We start from the raw sequence: 21,933 nt of genomic DNA, 5'->3' as shown, positions 1-21,933 counted from the left end.
GAAGTCCCTCACCTGGATAATATTCTCATTTACTACATGAGGAAAAGACAGTGAGGAGCACTTCAGAGAACAGTTGCAGCAGAACTGGGGCAGGGCCCTCTGGCTCTCCTGGGCTTCAAAGGCTGGCTAGAGGGGGCCTGGGGGATCACAGCAGGCTCGGTGCCGTCTCCAGACAGCTACTTCACCAGCTTCCTGACTGCCCAGCTTCCTGACTGCCCTTTCTCCAGCTTGGCATCCCTGTCATTGCCACCGTCATATGGAAGCCACTGCAGGGTGAACAGGGGTGAAGCAGTTAAAGGACTTTAGACCATACAGATCCAATATCTACGAAGTAGGTAAAAATTATTATTATTATTATTCCTATCATGATAATGCCTGATAGGAATTTTTTTTCCTAAGACATTTGAAATCTACAATTTCAAGGAACACAATTTCCTTCCCGTGTGCAGCTGCTGCTGTTTGAAAGTGGCAAACAAGATTCGTTATGAACCTTAACCCAGTTTACAGGCTACAATTTCCATGTCCAGAGATGTAGTTAGAGAGACACAGGAAGCCGGGGAACCCTTGCTCAGTGCAGACTGTCAGCCCGCATTTACCACATCATCTGTGCAGACTTGCTGGAAGCTGCACTATTAATTATTGCCATACTGGGAAACAAAAAAAAGATCTGCCTTAGTAGAAGACAATGCAAAATCCTGAGAAATAATCATACAAAACACACTGAATGCTTCTAATACTGGCCTGCTCATGTAGTGTTTCTAATATATACAATCACAAAGGGTTAGTGATCTGAACACTACAATGGCTCCGCATCCAGGAGCTTTCAGAAGGCTTTGTCTAAATATATGATTTTGGAAGACATTAGGTATTGACAGTGCAAAAAAAAAGGATCAATGCGGCACCCACTGGACCACAGTGGGGGTTGCTGCAGCCGTAACGTTGCAGGATTGCACTTTAAGAGTTCCAGAGCATGAGCTTGGCTGCCACATGTGAGGTTTGAAAGGACTCAAAAGCTGGGGTCCTGGAGCCCCGATGGTCTGGGCTCTTACTCTGCCTGCTGCTGGGGTCCTGGAGCCCCGATGGTCTGGGCTCCTACTCTGCCTGCTGCTGGGATCCTGGAGCCCCGATGGTTTGGGCTCTTACTCTGCCTGCCACTGGTGAGCCATCACTTTGAGAAAGCTTTTGTACCTGGGTGGCTTTTCTGGCCAGATGATGAAGGTAAGATTATCCTCCTACACAGAACCAGGTAACAATTGAAAGAGTGAACAGATAGAACATTCTGGCAAGTTAAAACTTCCAAGTACATGCCAAGGGTCAGAAACACAGTTCCCTTTAAACATGCGTCTTGGTCACTATGCCTGGTGAGTTCCCAGAGACAGCTTACCTCTGGCCTTCCAGTGCAACTATGGGAGATGTGGGAATCTCAGGGCTTCATATTCAAACATTAGAAATTGACAGAAACAATAATCATTAATAATGATACAAGACCCATCTCCTTCCACTGGCAGAGCAACTACATCTGGGTCTGTTCTGCAGTTTGTCTTCCATTGCTACCTTAAAAACAGCATTCAAGCAACATTATTCAAAATTGGGATATCCTTTCTTCATATTGGATGTTTTCTTTCTAGATCCACCCCTCTCGCTGACATAGATGTCACTTCCCTTCCTCCCTTTGTGACTCTGTCTACTTGGGCACCTCTCACCAACTATTTACCACCACACCTCCTCTCTTCTCAGCCTGACTCTCAAATGAGATGGCAGGAAGGAGAGGAAACCAGTACTCCTCAGTGGTGCAGAGACGAGACGTGATTTCAGGAGAAGAAATCAGGAAGACCCCAAGTCCATGGTGTATGAGCTGGAAATGTCTACATACATAAGTATGCACTTCCAAGGGACTACTGCTCCCTGTTACGACTGAGAAGTCACAGAATATAGAGCAAATCCTGCTTACAATCGGAACTGTAGTTTCTCTTAGAGACTCTTCCTGTCTTCCACAGCTGCGGAGGCTAAACACAAGAGATAAGAGAGACGGCCCAGGAGTCAAATCGCTGTTGTTCCTATCACAGCTTTGCCTCTTTCCAGCTCCTAGAATATATATTTCATCTAAGAGAAGGGCTGCAGACAGAAACGCTAACAGAGGCTGAAAGGAGGGGTGTTGGGCTAGGTTTGTCCAGCGTTTCCTCTCTATGTTCCTTTCCTGCCTTTTAGAATGCTAACATATATTCTATGCCACTGTAGGTTCGAAGTTGCTATCTGCTTTTTGGTTTGGATTTCATAGGGGTAACAGTTAAGAGATTTCCTTGACTCCGACAAGAGACTATGGACTTTTAAACAGTGTTGAGACTGTGATAGACTATGGGACTTTCGAAGTTGGACTTTATGCATTTTTTTTTTTTTGCATTATGATATGGTTACAAGTCTATAGCAGGCAGGAAGTAGAATTTAGTTTGAATAAGAATGGATCTCATAAGCTCACAGATTTAAATGCTTGGCCATTAGAGAATGGCACTACTTGAAAGGGATTAGGAGGTGTGGCCTTGTTGGAGTGGGTGTGCCCTTAATGGAAGATGTCTGTCACAGAGGCTGTACTTTGAGGTTTCAAAAGCCCAGGCTGGGTGCTGGGGACTCTCTGTTCTTGCTGCATGCAGATCTGGATGTAGACCTCTCAGCTCCTTCTCCAGCACCATGTCTGCCTGCAGCTGCCATGCGCCCCGTCATGATAATGGACTCAACCTCTAAATCTGTAAGCCAGCCCCAATTAAATGCTTCCTTTTGTAAGAATTGTTGTGGTCTTGGTGTCTCTTCGCAGCAGAAGAACACTGACTAAGACAGGCTACTTGTATGTAGCCTCTGAGGTTTGGTCCTAATCACACAAGCTCTCCTTGTGTCTGTGCCTCACATCTTGCAGCAGTACGAAGAGTGTGATTCAACACGGCACTGGCCCATTCATTCTGCTTTTCTGAGGGCAGAACGAGAACATGTTCTGTAAGATAAGGAAAGCCCTGCCAAAATGCTGGTGATTATCAGGAGGACTAAGAAAGAAACCATGCAACGGTGTGTGTCAGCTTTAGATGCTGTTTGTTAGTAAGTGATTGACAGAGGAGTTAGGGAGAAAACAAATTTCTTCCAATCAGGAGGATGTCAGTTTAAGGCTAATGACAGAGAAGGTTCAGGTGGCAGTGATCAGAGGTAGGAAAGAAGTGACTTGACAGTCTACAAAGAAGAAGAAAAGAAAGTGGCTGTCATCAACAGAAGCAGTGTGCTGTCATGGAGAGAGCTTTGGTGTCAGACAGCCTCCTGTTTGATGGTTAACTCCACTCAAATCAAAGTTGGAAAACTTGGGTATGTTACACAGTCTCCTTTAGCTTTTGATTTCCTCTAAAGTCGGAGTAGCAGAGTACAGGGATTAGAGGCAGCGCAGACAGGGCCCAGCTTGGTCCTGGCACAGAGAGACTCTCAGTGAAAGAAACCACTCCCATCCCTGGCTGAAATGCTGTGATTTGGAATGCTGGGAGCCCATGGGGACCTTTCTGGTGAGAGTCTGGTTAGATTCAGGCTGTTCTGAGTGCCCAAGTCATTATGGAGAAGAATTGAAGGGGCTTTATTCTTTACTAAGAGAGAGACGATAGAACAAGTCAGATCCTTATCCTAAATGTAGGAAAAAATTCAGACCCAGGAAAAGAGAATCTGAAACAACAGCATGTCCCCAAATGTACCCTGGAGAGAACGTCCACCCACTGTTCAAAGCAGGAACTGAGTCCTCCAAGCGCAGGTGGAGCCCTATTGGTACAAGTTGTCCACAGCTCAGCTCTGCAGCCGCTTCTATTGTGATTTCCCTCAAGCAAAAATAAAGATGGAAAGCGCTGTCGAGAACATACAATCAGGGGCTGATCTCATTGGCCACTTTTGGTCTGGCCCATGTCTTCCTCCTCTTAGCGCCCCGAGAGCCTGCGCTGAGTCTCAGGATGATGTGTAAGGACCTCAGGAAAGATGGGAAACCCAGACAAATGAAGCAAAGGGGCCACAACTGAGCTCACGGAAGCAAGGGCGGTGGAGTTGGGTGGTTGGCGTCGGCCTACTCCCTCTGGACTCCAACTACTTCCTGTAAAAATCTTCCTGCTCAGTTTTCAGCTTATTTTATTTTTAGTAAAGCATGTTTCTCATGTACCATGGTTCTCTTGTGTGAAAGTCCATATGACCCAGAGAGCCCGGGGGCTGTTGTTGGTCCTCTGCTATTGCATCTGGGGCTGGGAAGTGTGCCAACTGCAGTGCTAGCCTTGCTTGTGCATGCTGCACTCCTAGCCAGGGTCATTTCTCACCCCAGCTGCTCAAGCATGCCTGCATCTGTGCAGTGCAAAAGGCTTCAGAGAAACATTTATTTATATCCTGAGAAAATGAAGTTGAAACAGACAGGGAGCTCTGATAATGGCTGCCCTGCCTCTACCCCAGGCCCAGGGCTTTGGGAGGGGTCATCTCCACCCCAGGGCAGGAATACCCTGCTCTGTCCCTAAAAGATCTTTCAAGGAAAGAAGAATATGGTCACAAGCATTTGGTTAGGTATTTTTAAAGGCTTTCCAATTCTGCTATTTTTTTTTCTCTGCACATTCAATATTCTTGGTTGCTAAGTGGGAGGAAATGTGGGAGGTGGGAGAGGTGTAGAGAACTGAGGGAAACTGGCAAAGAGAAAGCTGGTGGTTTATTTTCTCCCTTCTAAAGGGGGTACAGGCAAGAGATGAGCTCCAGCATGGAGGCTACCAGCTGAGGCAGTGTGTGCTGCAGGCCAGGTTATAGGGCAAACACTCCCAAATTCTGATGCTATTATGGGCCAGGAGAGGGGGCCTTTGAGAGAGATAAAGATCAGAATTTCCCATTTTTGCTTATAGATATGGATGAGTAGGATTTTTTTTATGTAAAAATGATTTTTATTTTCAGATCAAACTGTGACAAGGAAAATGCTAGTTGAGATTCAGCCCTGCTTCCCCTTTGGCAGAGGAAGCGAGCCCAGCACAGCTTGCAGGGGACTTCCTCCATCTCAGAGGGCCTGTGAGGTGCTGTGAGCAGGCCTGGCTTACCCAGCTGCAGTCCCTACAGTCCAAGCGGCTCTGCCACAGCTGAGTCACTGGGGCACACCCGCCTCTGCAGGCCCAGAGTCTGAATACTTGCTTCTCTTTCATTTGTTTGTTTGTTGAAGCAGGGTCTCTCTGTAGCCAAGGCTAGTCTAGAACTCATGATGCTGTCTAATTTGGCCTGGGACTCTAAGCAATCCTCTTGCCTAATCTTCCTCAGAGTTGGAATTAGAGTGTGAGCCACGCCACATTTTGTTCAACTGAAGACATTTTTGTTAAGACATCAAAATTCCCATTTCCCAGTGCCACAGCCCAGTTCCAAGCCACCTCTCCTCTCTGTAGGTCTCTGCAGACCATGGCCCAGTGCACTCGCCTGCCTCCTACACCTGGCACCACCAATAACAACTCCTTGTTTGCCTCCTGACTGTTCAGAGCATACTATACGTCATCCACATACCTTGCCATGAATTTGAAAAACCTTCTGAATATTTGAGTTGCAGGAAATCATCTGAATAATCGGATAACACTTTGCTAAATTACTCTGGCAGTGTGGCCCAGACTTGGGGCACATGGATTATGGGTGTTTGTTGGGGACCTCCTGGGGGGGGGTTGACTGGCTGTTCTTTACGGATCTGCTGACTCAAAGGGTAGCATTTTGACTTTCTGTGGGGATACAAATGATTACTCCCCCGTGGAAAAGATAGTCCCATAAAATATAGTCTGCAGTCTTATAGGATATTTTTTCCATCTACTTATAAATTCACTTCAGCATTTCTGCTTATACATGTTACAAATTCCTCTCTGAATGGACCATAACTATGTACTGGCTTCTTTACAAGTGAATGAAGTAAATAAAATATTTAATATGTGTTGATTTTATATTTGTATGAGTCATGAATTTAATTTCTTCAAAATTATTTTTAACTGTGCTCACAGTGACTTCTTGTCTTAGTAGGCTGTGACCTGCTGGCAACGCAGACCATTAAATACTACTCATTGACTATGCCATCGGCCAGTTTCTAAAACGATGCTGAGACTTGTCATTGGAGCTGGGAGGAGAGGGGACTAAAAGAAGCCGTGACTTGGAGGCTTCGTCAGCCACAGGAAAGCGTGAAGCTCCAGCATTCATCTGTGGAGAAGTGGGGCACAGGGGAGTGACAGTTCATACCAGATCCGTGCACATACAAGAAGGCTCTGGTTTGCAGATACCCATGCAAACATGACACAAAACAGGCACCACTGGCCTCTTACCTGGGATTGGTGAGGTTGTAGCAGGATTTCCATATTTGTAGCATGTGCTTACAGGTGAGCAGTGCCTCATCCGGGCCCCGGCAGAGTGACTCCAGCTTCACTTTGGAGAACAGTAGTCTACAGTGGAGACAGGGGAGAAAGCACACAGTCAGGCCAGAGGCCCACCTCATCAATTAGATAAGTGGCTCAGCCTGCGGCAGGGCAACTGCACTCATTTTATTTTAATTTTTATTGTAAATGGGTTTTTCTATATACTATATTCTGATCACAGTTTCCTGCACTCAGCTCCTCCCAGATACTTCCCATTCGTTCAAATCACCTCCCTTTCTTTCCCTCAATCTCATTAGAAAACAACAAACAGGCATCTAAAGAATTAATAATAAAACAAAAACCAACAAACCAGAATAGGTCAGAACAAACAAACAAACAGGAAAAAAGACAAAGTACAAGAAAAACATCCAGATGTGGAGACACACAGAATTGCACATACGGAATACCATTAAAAACACAAAATTGGAAACCATAATAAATAAGCAAAAGACATGTTAAGGTAAGAAAAATGCTCAAAGAATTATGAGAAAATAAAACCTTCCAAAACTACCCTTTAGCTCATTTTGTGTGGCCATCTACTGCGGGATACGGGGCCTGCCCTTAAGTGTGGTTTACTGGGTACGGGCCTTGCACACACAGTGAGATTTCCTTGGAGAAACTAAGCTTTCCTTTGTGCACAGATGACAGCTGGAGATAGCTTGTGGGTTGGGACAGACTGTGTCCGCTCCTGCTCGTGGCGCTGGGACTCCGTCTGCTTGGACCTCTGCAGACCCTGAACTGTAGCCACTCAGCATGGGGCCTTCTGTGCACCTGCAGAGTCTACGGAAGGCAGTGATGTGGAGTCAAGGATTCCTGAGCCTGTGCTCAATCTGTGGCTTAGTGTAAGTCTCACCATGGAGGCACAAGCGAGCCCAGGGGGATGAACTGTGGGGAGGTGTTTTGTTTGTTTGTTTGTTTGTTTTCGACACAGGGTTTCTCTGTGTAGCCCTGGCTGTCCTGGAACTCACTCTGTAGACCAGGCTGGCCTTGAACTCAGAAATCGGCCTGCCTCTGCCTCCCTGTGGGGAGCTTAAAAGCACCGGAGTGGACAATTTTATTCAAAATACAGAGATCTTATTAAAAGCATGCTTTTTTTTAGAACTAAGCCAATTTATTTATGAAATTTCAAAAATTCATTAAAAGTGAACCTTGGTTTATTAATAAGATTACACAGGAGATATGACTCAGTTGATACACATATATGCAGCAAGCCCTCCAGGAGAATGCTAACCTTCTCAGAAGCTTTGAAGGCTTACAGAGCTGGGGCATGGTAACCCACCCATGCATGTGGAAGTCAGAGGCAGGAGGATTACTGTTAGTAGCTATACATTGAGTTGCAGGCCAACCCGAACTATGAAATACCCTGTTTAAAAAGAAAGACTGCCTGAAGTCCCATGAGGCAAGAGGAACACGGGACAGGTCTCCCCCCTACCTGCCCAGCTCTGCTCTTTACTGCCTAGACTTTGGACTTTGAGCCCCTTCACAATCATCAAAGTAGTTCCTTATTCTCAACATCGCCCGTGGCTTTAGCCTCCATCTAGACCTGAGTGCCACGCAAACCATCCTTTTCTTTGTGGACATCAGACAACCGACTGCAGCCCACAGCCCTTCCAGTCTCTGCGCTCACATCCATGTCCTGAGTAGGCTGGAGCACAGACCGAGTGCCTCTTGTCCATACCCTGCTCAGTCTCAGAAACCTTACAGCAGACCCGTCTGATGATTCTGTTCCGTCCACTAGAGAAACGGCACGGCTCCTCATCACCTCAACAGCATGTCAAGATCCCTTTGAAGCTGTCATCTCCCTGTCTCACCATGCGCCACGCACCCTGGTGGACCGACCCTTCGTCCTTCTCTTTACTTCTGTGGCGCTGACCAGCTGCTTCTCCAGCTCTGTATGCTGGAGACTGGAGCCTAACCTCTGGCACCTAACCTCTCTCCAACTGTTCTACAGTTCAGCTAACCCCGCCACGTCGAGGAGGTCTTCCTATGACCACCTTCTTACTCCAGCTCCTCTACTCAGGGTATACCCTACAAGCTAGGGTTTGTTATAATAAAGACAGGACAGAGAACAGCTGCAGATCACTGAAGTCCTCCTCTGTGCATATGGGACTTACAGACATTGGCAGTGTCATCGGTAATTACCTTTGTAGGTAGGTAGCATTTATTTCTCTCCAACAGATGCGGACATGGATGCCTGTTCCCTCTGGCCAGTTGCTTTTTGAAGGTGATTTGTGAGCACACAAGCCCTCACCCGCCTCCCCTTCACAGTGGCCATGACTGCTCTTTGTTCAATGGCGCCTTCATCACACTCACCCACCACTGGCTTTCTCTATAGCCCATGGAAGATGAAGACATGGATTTCAAGTGTTATCAATGAGATATGGGAGAGTTCTTCAACCACATGTGATGTAATACCCAACTTTATAGCACTTAAAGTCACTGTTGGTGTTGGTGAAAGACAGGACTGGAGTAGCTTGCCCAGCACATTCCAAACTTAGCTCTGCCTCTCTCCCAATAGAGCACAGGAATCCTAAAGGTGCTGGCTTGTGCTCCCAGAGACATGCCAGGGCTGCGGCCTCCTCCTCAGACCTTGGTTTGCAGTGCAGAATCTGGGCTGAGGTAGTAATGGGCCAGGTAATGGGAAGGTGTGGTCCCTGACCTTTAAGCAGCAGAACCAAGAGGGAGGCCAGCTGCAAGCATGGAGCCAGGCTCTCGTCCATGACATCTGAAGGGAAGATAATTCCCTTGATGCCTACTAGGGCCCTCTACAATGACTGACAGTCGTTCTGGGAGTCGGGGGGTGGGGGTGGAAGGTGGGGGGGGGTTGGGTCTCAAGAGTTTCTGAAAGGAATCAGAAGCTAACTCTTGCTGAAGCGAACATGAGTCCAGAACATTCTAGGAATAATTTTTACCCAAACCCAGCATGTTAGAAGGGAGAAACTTCTGATTTGTCCCCTGCCAGTTTTTAGTGGAGACCATTTGGAGGCCTAGAGGATCTTCTAAGTGACAGTTGCTGCCAATCAGTTGTGTCTAGGAGAGTGGTCTAGGACTGTGGGACCACAGGCCTCTTTAGCACTGTAGGTGGCTGGGCTCTTGGGTAAGGGCAAACAAAGGTTTTATGGCTTGACCAGGCTCAGAGGAAAGTCTGGGAGTGGGTGAGAATGTTTCCTTGTTCAGCAGCAATTAGCCATGATCCCTTTTACTGTTCCTAAGTACAAAGGCCAGAGTACATCTTGAAGCCTTGGCTTGAGGGAGCAGTTCTGTGCTGGTTTCCTGGCTGGAAAAAGAATTTCTAATTAACATGAAATAAGAGCTTTCAAACACTTGACTCATGATATGGAGCTGAAAGGTGTAGGCTGGATCTAAGAGAGCTAGACAGGAGGAACAACAGTGGACCTGCTAGGCACACGTGATGGGAAGGCATTGGAGGGGAGGTACTGGGAACAGCATGAAAGAACCTGTCAGAGGGAAGACCGGGGAGGCAGGAACACAGGCAGCCAGGCCCCGTGCGGGCCCCTGTGCACCGCTGAGCACACTTGAAGGCTGAGAATGCACGGAGGGGGCAGGGAGAGATGGCGCTGCCTCTTTACCCACTTCCTGAACTTCAGTGGCTTTATAAGGCAGGGAAGAGTGTTGGAAACAGAACCGATGCTTCTCATCTCTCCAGAAACCTGCTCCAATGTCTTAAGGAGGCAGAATACATCTGGCGGGAAGTAAGTAGCGCTGGCACCAAAGTGCAGCACACACAATGACTGGCATTGGTCTGATGCTGCTGAATCCAAAGATATTGTACATTTGACCTACTGAGGAAATCCCAAGGCAAGAAAAACAAGTGACCAGAAAGCTTAGGACATGCCAGAGTTGGACATGGGACATTGTATGCTAGCCTGAGGCAATGAGCAGAAGAGAGAGCACAGGAAAGATCAGCCAAGACTTAAGTCAGAAGTCACGTATTCTGTAGACCTGGTTCAAAGTTCAGTAATCTCACTTAAAACATATTTTGATCAGAGACTTACTGAAAACTAATGAAGAACAGGAGAACACGCTAAAACATGAAATCTAACTCTGATGGTTAATTTCATTGGCCAACTGACAGGTTTTAGAATCACCCAGAGGACAACTCTTGGCAGGTCGGTGTGGGTGTTTCTGAATCGGCTTAACTGGGGAGTGAAGACCCATCATAAACTTGGGACACCATCCCCTAAACTGGGGTCCTTACATGAAATAAAGCAGGGAAAGAAAATGAAGAACATTCATCCCTCAAGGTATACAAACTGACCGGCACTCCCCGATTCTACCGCCAGGCTTTCTCTGCACAATCTTTCTCTTTCCCTAAGCTGCTTCCTGTTAGGTATTTTGGCTACAGCAAGGAGAAAGGTAACGAATAGACTTCATTAGTGATAATTAAGACTGAGCAACTTCTACAATGTGTGCTGTGATCCAGCCTTAGTTTGTTCCTAGTACGTCATCTTCACCCCAATCATGCCAAGGCCGGCCCCTCCCTCCCTCACTAGTCTTCATGCTCCATGCCTCTTTGCAGAGGCTGCTGTCTGAAATGACTTTTTAGGCCTTGCATTGAGGCCTCTCGAGTGCCTACTAATCCTTGAGAGTGCATGTTGAACGGCGTCTCTTTAGCTTTAAAGAACAGGAGTAACCGCCCTCCAACAACAACACAATTGTCAAAAACCACGAGCACTTACAACTGCAAGATAACAAATTATAAGCCAAGAAACGTATGCTTCCAAGACAAGTAAAATAATAACAGCGGCAGCAGCTGTGAGGATTTGGAATATTTAATCACTGATTCCACAACCACCCTGCAAATTAGGCAGAGCTAATCCAGCTAGACTCACAGCACAGACAATAAGCCAAATCTATCTGACTTCAAAGCACCAAACAAGAAGCAGGGAATGATTTTAATCTTGCAGTGTCATGGATGGAGGGGGAGGCACAGTGCTGTCTAGCCCACAGCCAAATAGTTAAAGCCCCAGACATAAGACTGTGGAACACGACGCGGCATGAAGTGTAGTCAGACCCCACCCTCTCCCACTCGCAGCCCCGTGAGGACTACACTGTGGCCTTGAGCCTGAGGAGTTGGGGCTGGGCTCTGATCCTAGACTTATTAGAGACAGCCACTCACACTGATGCGTGTGTGTTTGTGATCTGCCGCTGCCCCACAGCCCGAGACGCATAACATCCCAGGTGTTTGAGTGACTCAGTTACTCAGACTTTCACTTTTCATTAAGTAATATTTTACCCTATTTTGGAAAATTTCAAAGAATCCTAAGATAATTCCTGATATAAAGACCATGTTTGGCTTAGAGAAGGGCTTAGAACAGACATGTAACATCCCAGTGAGAATCTGGGACATGTGGTAATGCGAAATTTCAATGTTCTTCATAGGAGATGGGTCCTAGAGAGGAGATGGGCACATCCCAGGGCAAGCTGGGCATCGAGCAGCCCTTTCTAGGATGACTTCTGACCCCGTCACATCTGTCCCGCCCGCTATATGTAAACTCTTGCTCAGCTTTCTCCTGAATCTACTCCCATAAACCCTGACTTGGGCTGAGCAAAGAGGAAGCTAAAAGATGCACATTTTTAAAATTCTGAAACTTAATATACACACGTTTCCAATCAAGAATGCCTAGGGAGGCCTGAGGAGATGACTCAGTGGGTAAAGAACTCGATGTGCAAACACGAGGGCCTGAGTTTGGATCCCCAGAAGCCACCTGAAGGCAGAGGACAGACAGCACTTACCTGTAACCCCAGGGCTCCTAGAGTGAGATGGGAGGCAGACAGGAAGAAGCCAGAAGACCACTGGTCAGTATGCAAGAGGCCTGCTCTCACACAAGAGCGAACAAGGACTGGTATCTAAGGTAGTCCTCTGACCTACACACACACACACACACACACACACACACACACACAGTTATATATCACAGCACATACACATCAAAGATTTTTAAAAAAATTTTTAAAGTTCTAATTTCCTTAAGCTTATTAAGTGCCTCAAAGAGGAAACATGCATATTAATCATGAAAACCTATACTACCTCGCTGTGAGGGCTACATTCATGGAAGCTGATTTGGAAACGCAATCCTAGGAACCTGAACATTTGGGATCTTGTGATGATCTGTGAACTCCGTCTCCCAGACTCTGCATGCCAGGAGCCTTCCTTTGCTTATCAGCTGAATGTGGGCAGGAGGCAAAGGCATCTGTGTAGAACAGCCCAGAAAAGCTGCTGCAGCGGGGCACGGGTGTCAGAGCCCTGGATATCTTCCCCGACCCCGACTGCAGAGCTGGGCAGCCCACCTGGAGAGACGGAGCTGCTGCCAAGAGCCTGAAGGGAAGTGTGCATGTGACACTGGGCAAAGGAAAGACTAGATGAGCAGAGGAGGCGGCGTAGGGTGGGTGGGGCGAGTGTGCTCAAAAGACATTTTTAACTAGAGAAGACGGTTTGGCAGCCGACCCAACCAAGGCAAAATGAAGAGCAATGTGGTGATGAGGGAGCCGAGGGATTAAAGCCAGATGAGTCACTTGGGAACAGGTGTTCTGAGAGGGAAGGCGAAGCGGCCATGTGCAGCCGGCCCTGCCCAGAAGCGTTATCTTCAGGTCTAACCAGCCAACTCTTCTCAAGGGTCTAGTATAACCCAAAGGAACGCTACCTGTTTATTGTCTTCAGCATACTATGTGCTGGTTGGAGCCATGGTAGTCCTGGCTGGGCTTTCTTAAGGGACCAATGCCAGAAAAACAAACACACACATGAACAAACAGCTAGCCTGTGGCCTTGAGTTCAGCCACTGTGACTGATGCCCACCAAGGGTGACTGTGATGACGGCTTACAGCCAGGTAGGTGCCAGAGCGGAGATGCAGCCTTCTTATTCCCCTTGTCAACATCTGGAAGGAACAAGTGTCGGCTAGGTCAGGTGACTACTAATACATGTCAACTACTGCTTGAGGCCTTACTAATTGCAGATCACTCAAATGATCTAATTCTGCATCTGTTACCCAGGAAACAATGTCACAGATCATCTGGCTTACTCAACTGCATATTGGCATGTCATTTATTACCTCATTAGAAAAAGAAGTTGCAAGTTTTCCCAATTAATGCAAAGCTTGAAAAGGCCTTAACAGATCTTTGAATACTTTGTTACTCCAAGTATATGGTCCACGACATGGAGCTGCAGAATCTACTAGAAAGATTCTTGTGAAAAACAGAATCTCTATCTTTCTTCTACCTGTCACCCCAAGTCAGAATCCACACACAGCTGGGTTCCCAGGGATTGTGGATGCAAAGTTAGAAACACTACAGTTCATAGCTCTCCACCCTAATAGAGGACGTCCCTTCAGTGGTGTGTTTTGAAACAAAAGAAAAACAACTTCCCAGGAAAGAGCTCCCATGGTCCTTGCACTTCAGAAATTCTTCCTGTGCTTATTCATTCCCAGGGGAAAGTAATTTATTTATTTAGAATTGAGAGCTTGTTCTGTTGCCCAGGCTGGCTCCCAACTCTTGGGTTCTTGAGAAGATGGAACTATTGGTATGCATTAACTTCACTTGCCTCCAACGCGACTCTTGGGAGCATGGCTTCAGTTCCCAAGCTAGGTGGGAATTCTGCACAAACAATCATATTATGCCTAGAATTGTGGGTGCCCAGGCTGCAGTATGGAACACATGGTACCTGTGAGCACTTTCTGAGGGCCGATCTAGAACTCTGCCCAATGCTGCCCACATAGCTACAGAGAGGGTATGCTAGGTGATCTGTCTTCCAATCTGGGGCATCAATCACAGTGGCAGTTCCTCATGGTCCTCCCTTGAGTCTGTAGAGCACTGAGCAACTGTCCCAGTAGCATATAGACATGGTGGGATCAAGAATGGGCACAGTAAGATCTTTCCTAGGAATGAAGAAGCAAATGCTTTTCCAGAACAGGCAGATAAATAAAAAGTGGGTTTAACAAACAGCTGGGAGAGTTGTGCATCGTGCCTACTTAAATGGGCATCAAGCTTGAATGTTTTTGAAATGTGTTCAAGTCCAAAAATCTCTGCTGAGAGACAAAACCTCACAAGCTTTCAATAAGAAAGTCTTATTCTCAGGCTTTCAAGGGGTCGTTCTGGGCAACTGGTCCTGCTACACACTCAAATGCATTCCGCCTCCTGGTAAGCTGTCAACAGAGGGGAGGAGGGTCTGAGGGCCTGGCCATCCCCACGGTAGCAGCTTCTATGGTAAGGAATCCACCAGTGGCTCACTGCCAGATGTGAGCTATCAAACTGCTAAGGAGGTTCTAAACACATGGCCATTGTAAGACCCTCAGCTGCTCCAGGAGATGGTGTAATGTGCTAGCACATCTGGATCGACCTTTCTCCCTCTCTGGTCTTAGGTGTCAAAGGGCGATGGGGCAGCACTGTCTTCCCACCCTCTCAATTCAGCTGCCCCAGAAAACCCAGAGCATACTGATTTGGTGAAACAAAGATTCTTAGTGCCAAAGAATATGTAAATAGCTGGTTTTTCAGGCCTTAGCTGTCTTTTATCCTGTCCCGCGAAGAGCAGGCGGGAGACAGACCCAAGCTTGGGGATGTGGCTGCCCCTCTGCGATCCTCAGCCTGCCTCCTCTTTATGGACCATATTACTTACATTTGGCCTCTCTGTTCAAAGAGTCAATAAAGTGGAACACACTTAGCTGTCCAGGAGTGTGTTTAGAACAGACAACTGTCACACGTCGCCTCAAGGCACTGCACTCTCCCATTCTAGGCTCTTACTTCAGGGGGTGATCTCAATTTGAATTAGTATTCCAGAGCCATGGCGCCTAAGCAGGAAATGGCCTGGGTAGGCTGAACTGAAAACACCACAGCTATCTTTCCAATAACCTTCAATTTCTGCTTTAATGAAGGGAGCCATTTCACACCATACTTCCCTCAAAGCAACAGGCTCTATACACCTAGGCAGGACAGCTCTCTGACCGGATGGCATGAGGAGTCAAACAAAGATAGAGAGGGAGGCACAGAAGCGGCTGTCAGGTCTGGTAAAGGGCTGGTGGGCAGTGCCACTGGTCCAGGGAGCATGGAGAGCCAAGTGTCAGGAAACCAGGCTGCTGTCAAGGCTGAGAGAACCAGCTGCTGGCGGCATGATGCTCAGGTGTGCGAGGTTCTGGGCCAGGCTCTGCAGACCCACAGTTTCCAGAAAGCATGTTGTATACATTCTGAAGGCGATTCTTGGAATTACTGAATTACTAGGAGAGTTTGGAGATTTTGAAACAACAATCAAGACAACCTCCTTGTCTGTCAGACTTCTCCCAGATCTGACAAACACATGTGCCCTTGAGATGGCAGGGATATTGGCCCATTTTGAAGGATATAAAATTTTACCCAAAGAGAGGGGTTCTTTTGGAAAGATACTTGAGGAATTAAACCAGAACTGCCTGGCTGGGTGAACTTGGGAACAGAGGTGTAGGGAGCACCACCCACCAACCTTCGGCTGGCTGCTTCTAGCAGGACAGAGCCTCCCTCCTCAAACAAATGCAGCCACAAACACTTTCTGGTCTTCCCAGAAACAAGTGTTGGTCTCCAAGCCACTGGCCTATCTCCTAACATGCTTCCATGTTCACCAAAGGTCTCGCCACTGCTGAACCTCAGGGAAGGGTGAAGAGTGTGGGGTGTGTGGCCCTGGCTCAGCGGGTCACACTGAAAGAATGCTGGTCCAGACTCAAGGTCCCTAGTCATCTAACTCTGAGGAATACTTACTGGAACCCATCCTATAACCAAATACATCAACAATAGAAGTCAAGAAAGTTGCTATTTTAATAAATGTAGCAAAACATACATAGCATATAACTTGCCATTTTAGCTCTTTAATGCATATGGTTCAGAGGTGTCCAAGCACATTCACAATGCTATACTATTTTCCACCCTCCATCCCTAGAAACTGTGTGTGTGCACAGAGGCTGGAAATCAACTTCAAGGGTCATTCCTTCGGTGTTATATACCTTGCTTTTGTGACAGGTTCTAGCATAGACCTCACTGACCGGGCTCACTGGCCAGTATGGAGCTGCCTGACTCTACCTTTTCAATGCTGGGATTAGAAAGACACACCATTAAATACGACCTTGTAAAGTATTTTATTTTATTTTATGTATGGGTGTTTTGTCTGCATGTGTCTCTGTCCATATGCGGGCAGTGCCTGCAGAGGCCAGAAAGGATTTTGGATCCTCTAACACTGGAATTACAGACAGTTGTGAGCCATCGCGTAGATGCCAGAATTAAGCCCTGGTCCTCCAGGATAGCAGCTCGCACTCTTAGCCACTAAGTCTCCCCAGTCCCTACATGTGGCTTTCTATGCAGGTTCTAGAAGTCAAACTCAAGTGCTTGTTTCTGCAGCAAGCCTTTACTGAGGGTCCTATCTCTCTGGTCCCCAGAACTCTTCATTTTACAAAACTTTCTATATCCTTTAGACAGTAACTGCCCACACTCCCTGTCCCTCGCCTGGTGTTCCTGGGTTCGGATTGTGCTCTCAGCCCACCCAGACAGCCTTTGAATATCTACAGGTCAAGAACCATGAGGTAAACACCTTCTTCCTTAGGTCCAACTCCTTACCAAAGGCACACCCATATGTCATTACTCAGCTCAGATACAATGATAGCCCCTTTGGAATCACTAAACTCAAGAGGAGGCTTCAACTTATGCTGAGTTCCTTTGAGAGTATGAACCACAGGACAGGTTGTGCCTCAGCTTCCTGTCTGTAAAGGCAGGGGCAAGCATACTGCCCACCACAGATGTTCTCTTGAGAAATAATTTTTGTTAAGTTTTATCGATTTTTTATTTTATTTTAAGTGTATGAGTATTTACTGGCATGCAGCAACCATGTGCATGCCTGGCACTCACAGAGGAGGCCAGAAGAGGGTGTCAGATCCCTAGAACTGAAGTTGCAGATGGTTGTAAGTCCCCATGTGGGTGCTGGGAACTGAACCCCAGTCCTTTGAAGAACAGCAAGCACTCTCTATCACTGAACCATCTCTGGAGATCCGTTGTTTTAATCATGCTTATTATAGCACAGTATGTGAGTGTTACCAACCATTACTGTTAAGTAATATGTCCAGGACTTTCATAAAGTTTCTACTAGTGTAAAAAGGAAACCTGACAAAGTCCTCCCAGGGGTACCCATTAGGGATCCTTGTAGGGGAGGGAGTTTTAGAAGAGTGAAACTGATGTTTTATTTTAGTTGAAAATATACCTGAAGGTGTTCACACATAAAGACCCAAACTTGTGTTTGAACAGTCCCTTCCTTGTGTTTTGCTTAACATCTGACTGTTTCATGACGCGATCGATCCTATGACCTCATCAATAGACAACACGAGTGAGGGTGAGCTCTTGATCCTATGACCTCACCAATAGATGACACAAGTGAGGGTGAGCACGCTCTCTACTTAAACAGGGAAAAATCAAACTCCAGGCCGACGACAAAACTACTGCAGAGTTGCATAAGCACGTTGGTTTCACCCTTGGTACTGGCTTCCCTTGGGGCACTGTAAGCTTGATGCATCAATATTAACATTTTGGTGACACGGAAGTCCCCGAAAGCCACCTGGGATATGACAGCCTGGCCATGTCCTGCAAAGATCTGGCCCAAACAAATACACTCATTTCAGCATTTTATCTGTAAGAAGTTCAGATCTGAAGTGAGACTTTAGGACACAACTGTTTCAATGGGCACCTGGCACCCACTTGACTAAAAGGGTTGAAATGGCCGAGATGCCCAGGAAGGTACCCACAGAGATAAGGGAGGCCTGCCTCATGTCGAAAGCAGTAAGGATAAGGCAGAGGATGACACTCAGCTGGTCGAGGGCTTGCCCAGCAGGTATAAGGCCCTAGGTTGCAGCCACAGCACCATATAGCCTGGGTGTACGTCTGTAATCAATCACTTGGGAGGACCGGGCTGGAGGATCAGAAGTTCAAGGTTACCCTCTAAATACATAGATGACTCAACGGAGAATAGGGCAGCCTGGGCTAGAGACCCCGTCCAAGTAACAGGCACACAGAGATGGGTGTACTGACCAGTGGCATTAAAGAAAAAGCTTAGAAACAGCCCAGGAACCACAGTCTGGACATCTGACTGAGGACAGCAATAACGGTGACAGTGACAGTGACAGCAAGAGGGAAGCAGATCCTTTACATGTGTGACACTGGTGCAACTGGAGAGCCACATGGGAAACAAGCACAATGGTCCCCTGCCCCACGAAGTCTCTAGACAGATCCCGCGATTTCAATGTGAAATGTTACGTGACTTCTAGAGGCTAATTTAGGAGACCACCTTCCTAATCTTGGGGGAGGAAAGGCTCCTTATGCACAGAAAGTACTGTTCATTGGAACAAGGTCTGGTGGTGTGGGCTTGTGACCCAGGTACTCAGGAAGCTAAAGGAAGAAGATCACAAGTTCAAGGCCTGCCTGGACTACACAGTGAGTTCAGGGCAACTTAGTGAGGTCTCAAACTTCAAAGCAAACAAAAAGAGGACTGGGGATATACCTAAGTGGTAGAGCCCTGGCAGACATGCATGAAAAACATGCACATACCGCCCCCTCCCATAAATTATAAAGACAACACAATTCAAAAGTGAGCAAAGACTTCTATATATCCTTTATAAAAGGGGAAAACTAAACGACCAATGTACAAATGAAAAAAAGGCTGACCTCACTGGTAAGGAGAGACAAGCCACTTAACTTGAAACGCGATTATTAGCCTATAGCCACAGTACCAAAAAGAAGTCTGGCAATATTGGTGCAGGAGTCATAGGGGCTCTTGGGCCAGAAGGAACATAGCCTGTCAGTGCTTTGGAATTATTTGATAAGGTTAAAAATACACATACCTGCCAGGTGTGGTATCACATGCTCACCTATAATACCAGCACTTGGGAGGTAGAGGCAGACAGAGCTCTGTGAATTCAAGACTAGTCAAGTCTACATAGCTCCAGACCAGCCAGGGCTACATAGGAAAACCCTGTCTCAAAAAAAAAAAAAAAAAAAAAAAAAATCAAACCACATATCCTATGACCTCTGACCTTTCAATCTTCTATAAAATCTATAAAAATCCTTGAACATAGGTACTAGGAGACTTACAGGGAATATTTCCAGCAGCATTTCTATCACAGCCCCTGAAAAGAGCAACCATATCTATTTAGAGTAGACTGGATAAATATGCAACAAGACCAAACCTCAGCAGCATAATTTTAAGCACTGAAAGCAAGTAGTATCTGGGTTATGTTTTAAAATACACAAAACATTTTAAGCTAAAAATCTTCGTTATTTACAAGCACAAACAGACAGTAGGGGACTAGGAGACAACAGTCAGGACAGAAGTCAGGACAGTAATTAACCCCTCAGGTGACTAGCAACAGGATTGGCTAGAAATGAGACTTGGCCATTGTATTACATGGGAAATATTTGTGAATATTTGCATGAGAACAAATGAAGCCACAGGCACCATCAGTGTTCTTAAATAATGAATATTCATGTTCTGTGCTATCCTCTGAAATACAATAGACATTCTTTAGTTTCTACTCATTATTTAATGACAATTTTAAAGGGTTCTAAAATATGTTTGAAGTCACTGGAGTGGTGTGGTAATATGAATTACTTGTATTGACTGAGCAGTTACCAGGTACCATGCCTTATAACTAGATTAGCTATCTCCATTCTTACAACACCCTCTGAGATGGGCATTCATCATCCACATTTTGTGGATGAAAAGATGAGACAAAGCAACTACGTGACTTATTCAGAGTAGAAGGTTTGAGGTTTGGAGCCAGGTTTGTCCAGCTCCTGGGACTGAAACCCGGCTTTTATAAAAATAATCTATATTCCTTCCCTTCCAGAACTAAGCCAAGAACACCAGCTTCTCCAAACCTTACTTTTGGGGGAGTTTCTTTAACAAAGATTTCCGGGCTAGGGATGTGACTCATGTGACTTTGTTGGTGGAATATTTGCCTAGCACACATGAAGCCCTGGGGTTCCATCCTGAACACGTCATTAACTGGGCATGATGGCACACACCTGTAATTCTGGCATTCAGAAAGTGGAGGCAGGAGGACCAGGAGTTGAAGATCATCCTCAGCCTCAAGGTAAGTTTGGGCTAGCCTTGGCTATCTAGGAATCTGCCTCAAAAAAAAAAAAAAGATTTCTGGTTCTAAGAATCCAAATCTTTATTCACTTATAGTTCTGTTCTGAATGAAAAAGTGGCTGAGATGGCACCTCTTAGCTAAGACGTTTTTGGTCCCTGTCAAGCTTTTTCAAGGTACTAAAATCCTTTATAATTCCGTGGAGAACGAGGATGCTGTGTCGTCCACTTTGATGCAGCACTGAAAGACCTACAGTAATTACCTTATGCATAGAAAGAGCCAACTTGGTTCTAGAGGTTCCAGCTTAAATTCAAGTGGCTGCATCACTTTTGGCCTCTAACCAGGACAGAACATCTTGGCAGGAACTCAGAGTGGCGCAAACTCAGCTTGTGAGTCATAAAGAAAAGGAAAGTAGAGAGAAGACAAACTAAGGTCTAATGATGTCTCTAGCAGAGCCTACAACTCTCTAAGGCCTAGGGGTACAGTACATTTCTTTTATCTATAAGCCACAGGTGGTTAGTAACAATAACCAATAACCTAGAAACTTCTATCAGATACCACATATGGAGCTTTGAATTAGAATGGCCCAGTCTTAGTTAGGGTCTCCACTGCTGTGAAGAGACACGCAGAAACTCTCATCAAGGAAGATATTTAATTGGGGCTGGCTTACAGTTTCAAAGTCTATTATCATCATGGAGGAAAACACGGTGGCATGCAGGCAGACATGGTGCTGGGGAAGGAGATGATCGTTCTACATCTTGATCAGCAGGCAGCAGGAGACTGTGTACCACACTGGGCATAGCTTGAGCATATATGACCTCAAGGCTGGGCTCCACAGTGACACACTTCCTCCAACAAAGCCACACCTCCTAACAGTGCCACTCCCTATGACCAAGCATTTGCACACATGAGTCTATGGGAGCCATTCCTATCAAACCGTCACCGGTCCCCATAGATGAATAGTTTCAAATGCATGGTGCCCAGTTGGTGGAACTGTTTGGGAAGGATCACTGGAGAAGGTGTGTCACTGTGGGCAGGCTTTGAGATTTCAAAAGCACAAGCCATTCCCAGTTAGCCCTCTCCTGGCCTTAGGCTTGGGGATCCAGGAGAAAGCTCTTAGATACTGCTCCAGCACCATGCTTGCCTGCCATGCTCCCTGCCAGGATGGCCACGAACTCACTCTCTGAAACTGTGAGTGCCCAGTAATCATTTTCTTTTATAAGTCGTCTTGATAATGGTGTTTTGTCACAGCAATAGAAAAGTGAGCAAGATATTGCCATTTAAAGATCCAAGGTACCTTCTCAAAGCACCATTTTGGGGAGTAAGCCTCGAAATATGGGTCTTTGGGGTACACACTTCCAAACCAAAGCATATGGCATATGTTTTAGGCATGAGTGTCCCACAAAGGTTTAAATGTTGGAAGCTT

General features: G+C 46.3%; 1 protein-coding gene across 3 annotated transcripts in view; it reads right to left on the bottom strand.

Annotated features, from left to right (window-relative positions):
- Positions 1-21,933, bottom strand: part of Ttc7b (tetratricopeptide repeat domain 7B) — a 215,169-nt gene that overhangs the window by 49,075 nt on the left and 144,161 nt on the right. For all 3 annotated transcript variants that reach the window (XM_052185252.1, XM_052185251.1, XM_052185250.1), the window contains exon 16: positions 6,318-6,434. In XM_052185252.1, coding sequence (XP_052041212.1) covers positions 6,318-6,434 — 117 coding nt within the window. The remainder of the gene's footprint in view (positions 1-6,317; positions 6,435-21,933) is intronic.

The sequence above is a fragment of the Apodemus sylvaticus genome, chromosome 6, assembly GCF_947179515.1.
Source record: "Apodemus sylvaticus chromosome 6, mApoSyl1.1, whole genome shotgun sequence".
Lineage (NCBI taxonomy): Eukaryota > Metazoa > Chordata > Mammalia > Rodentia > Muridae > Apodemus > Apodemus sylvaticus.
This window is presented reverse-complemented; position numbering and strand designations above follow the sequence as displayed.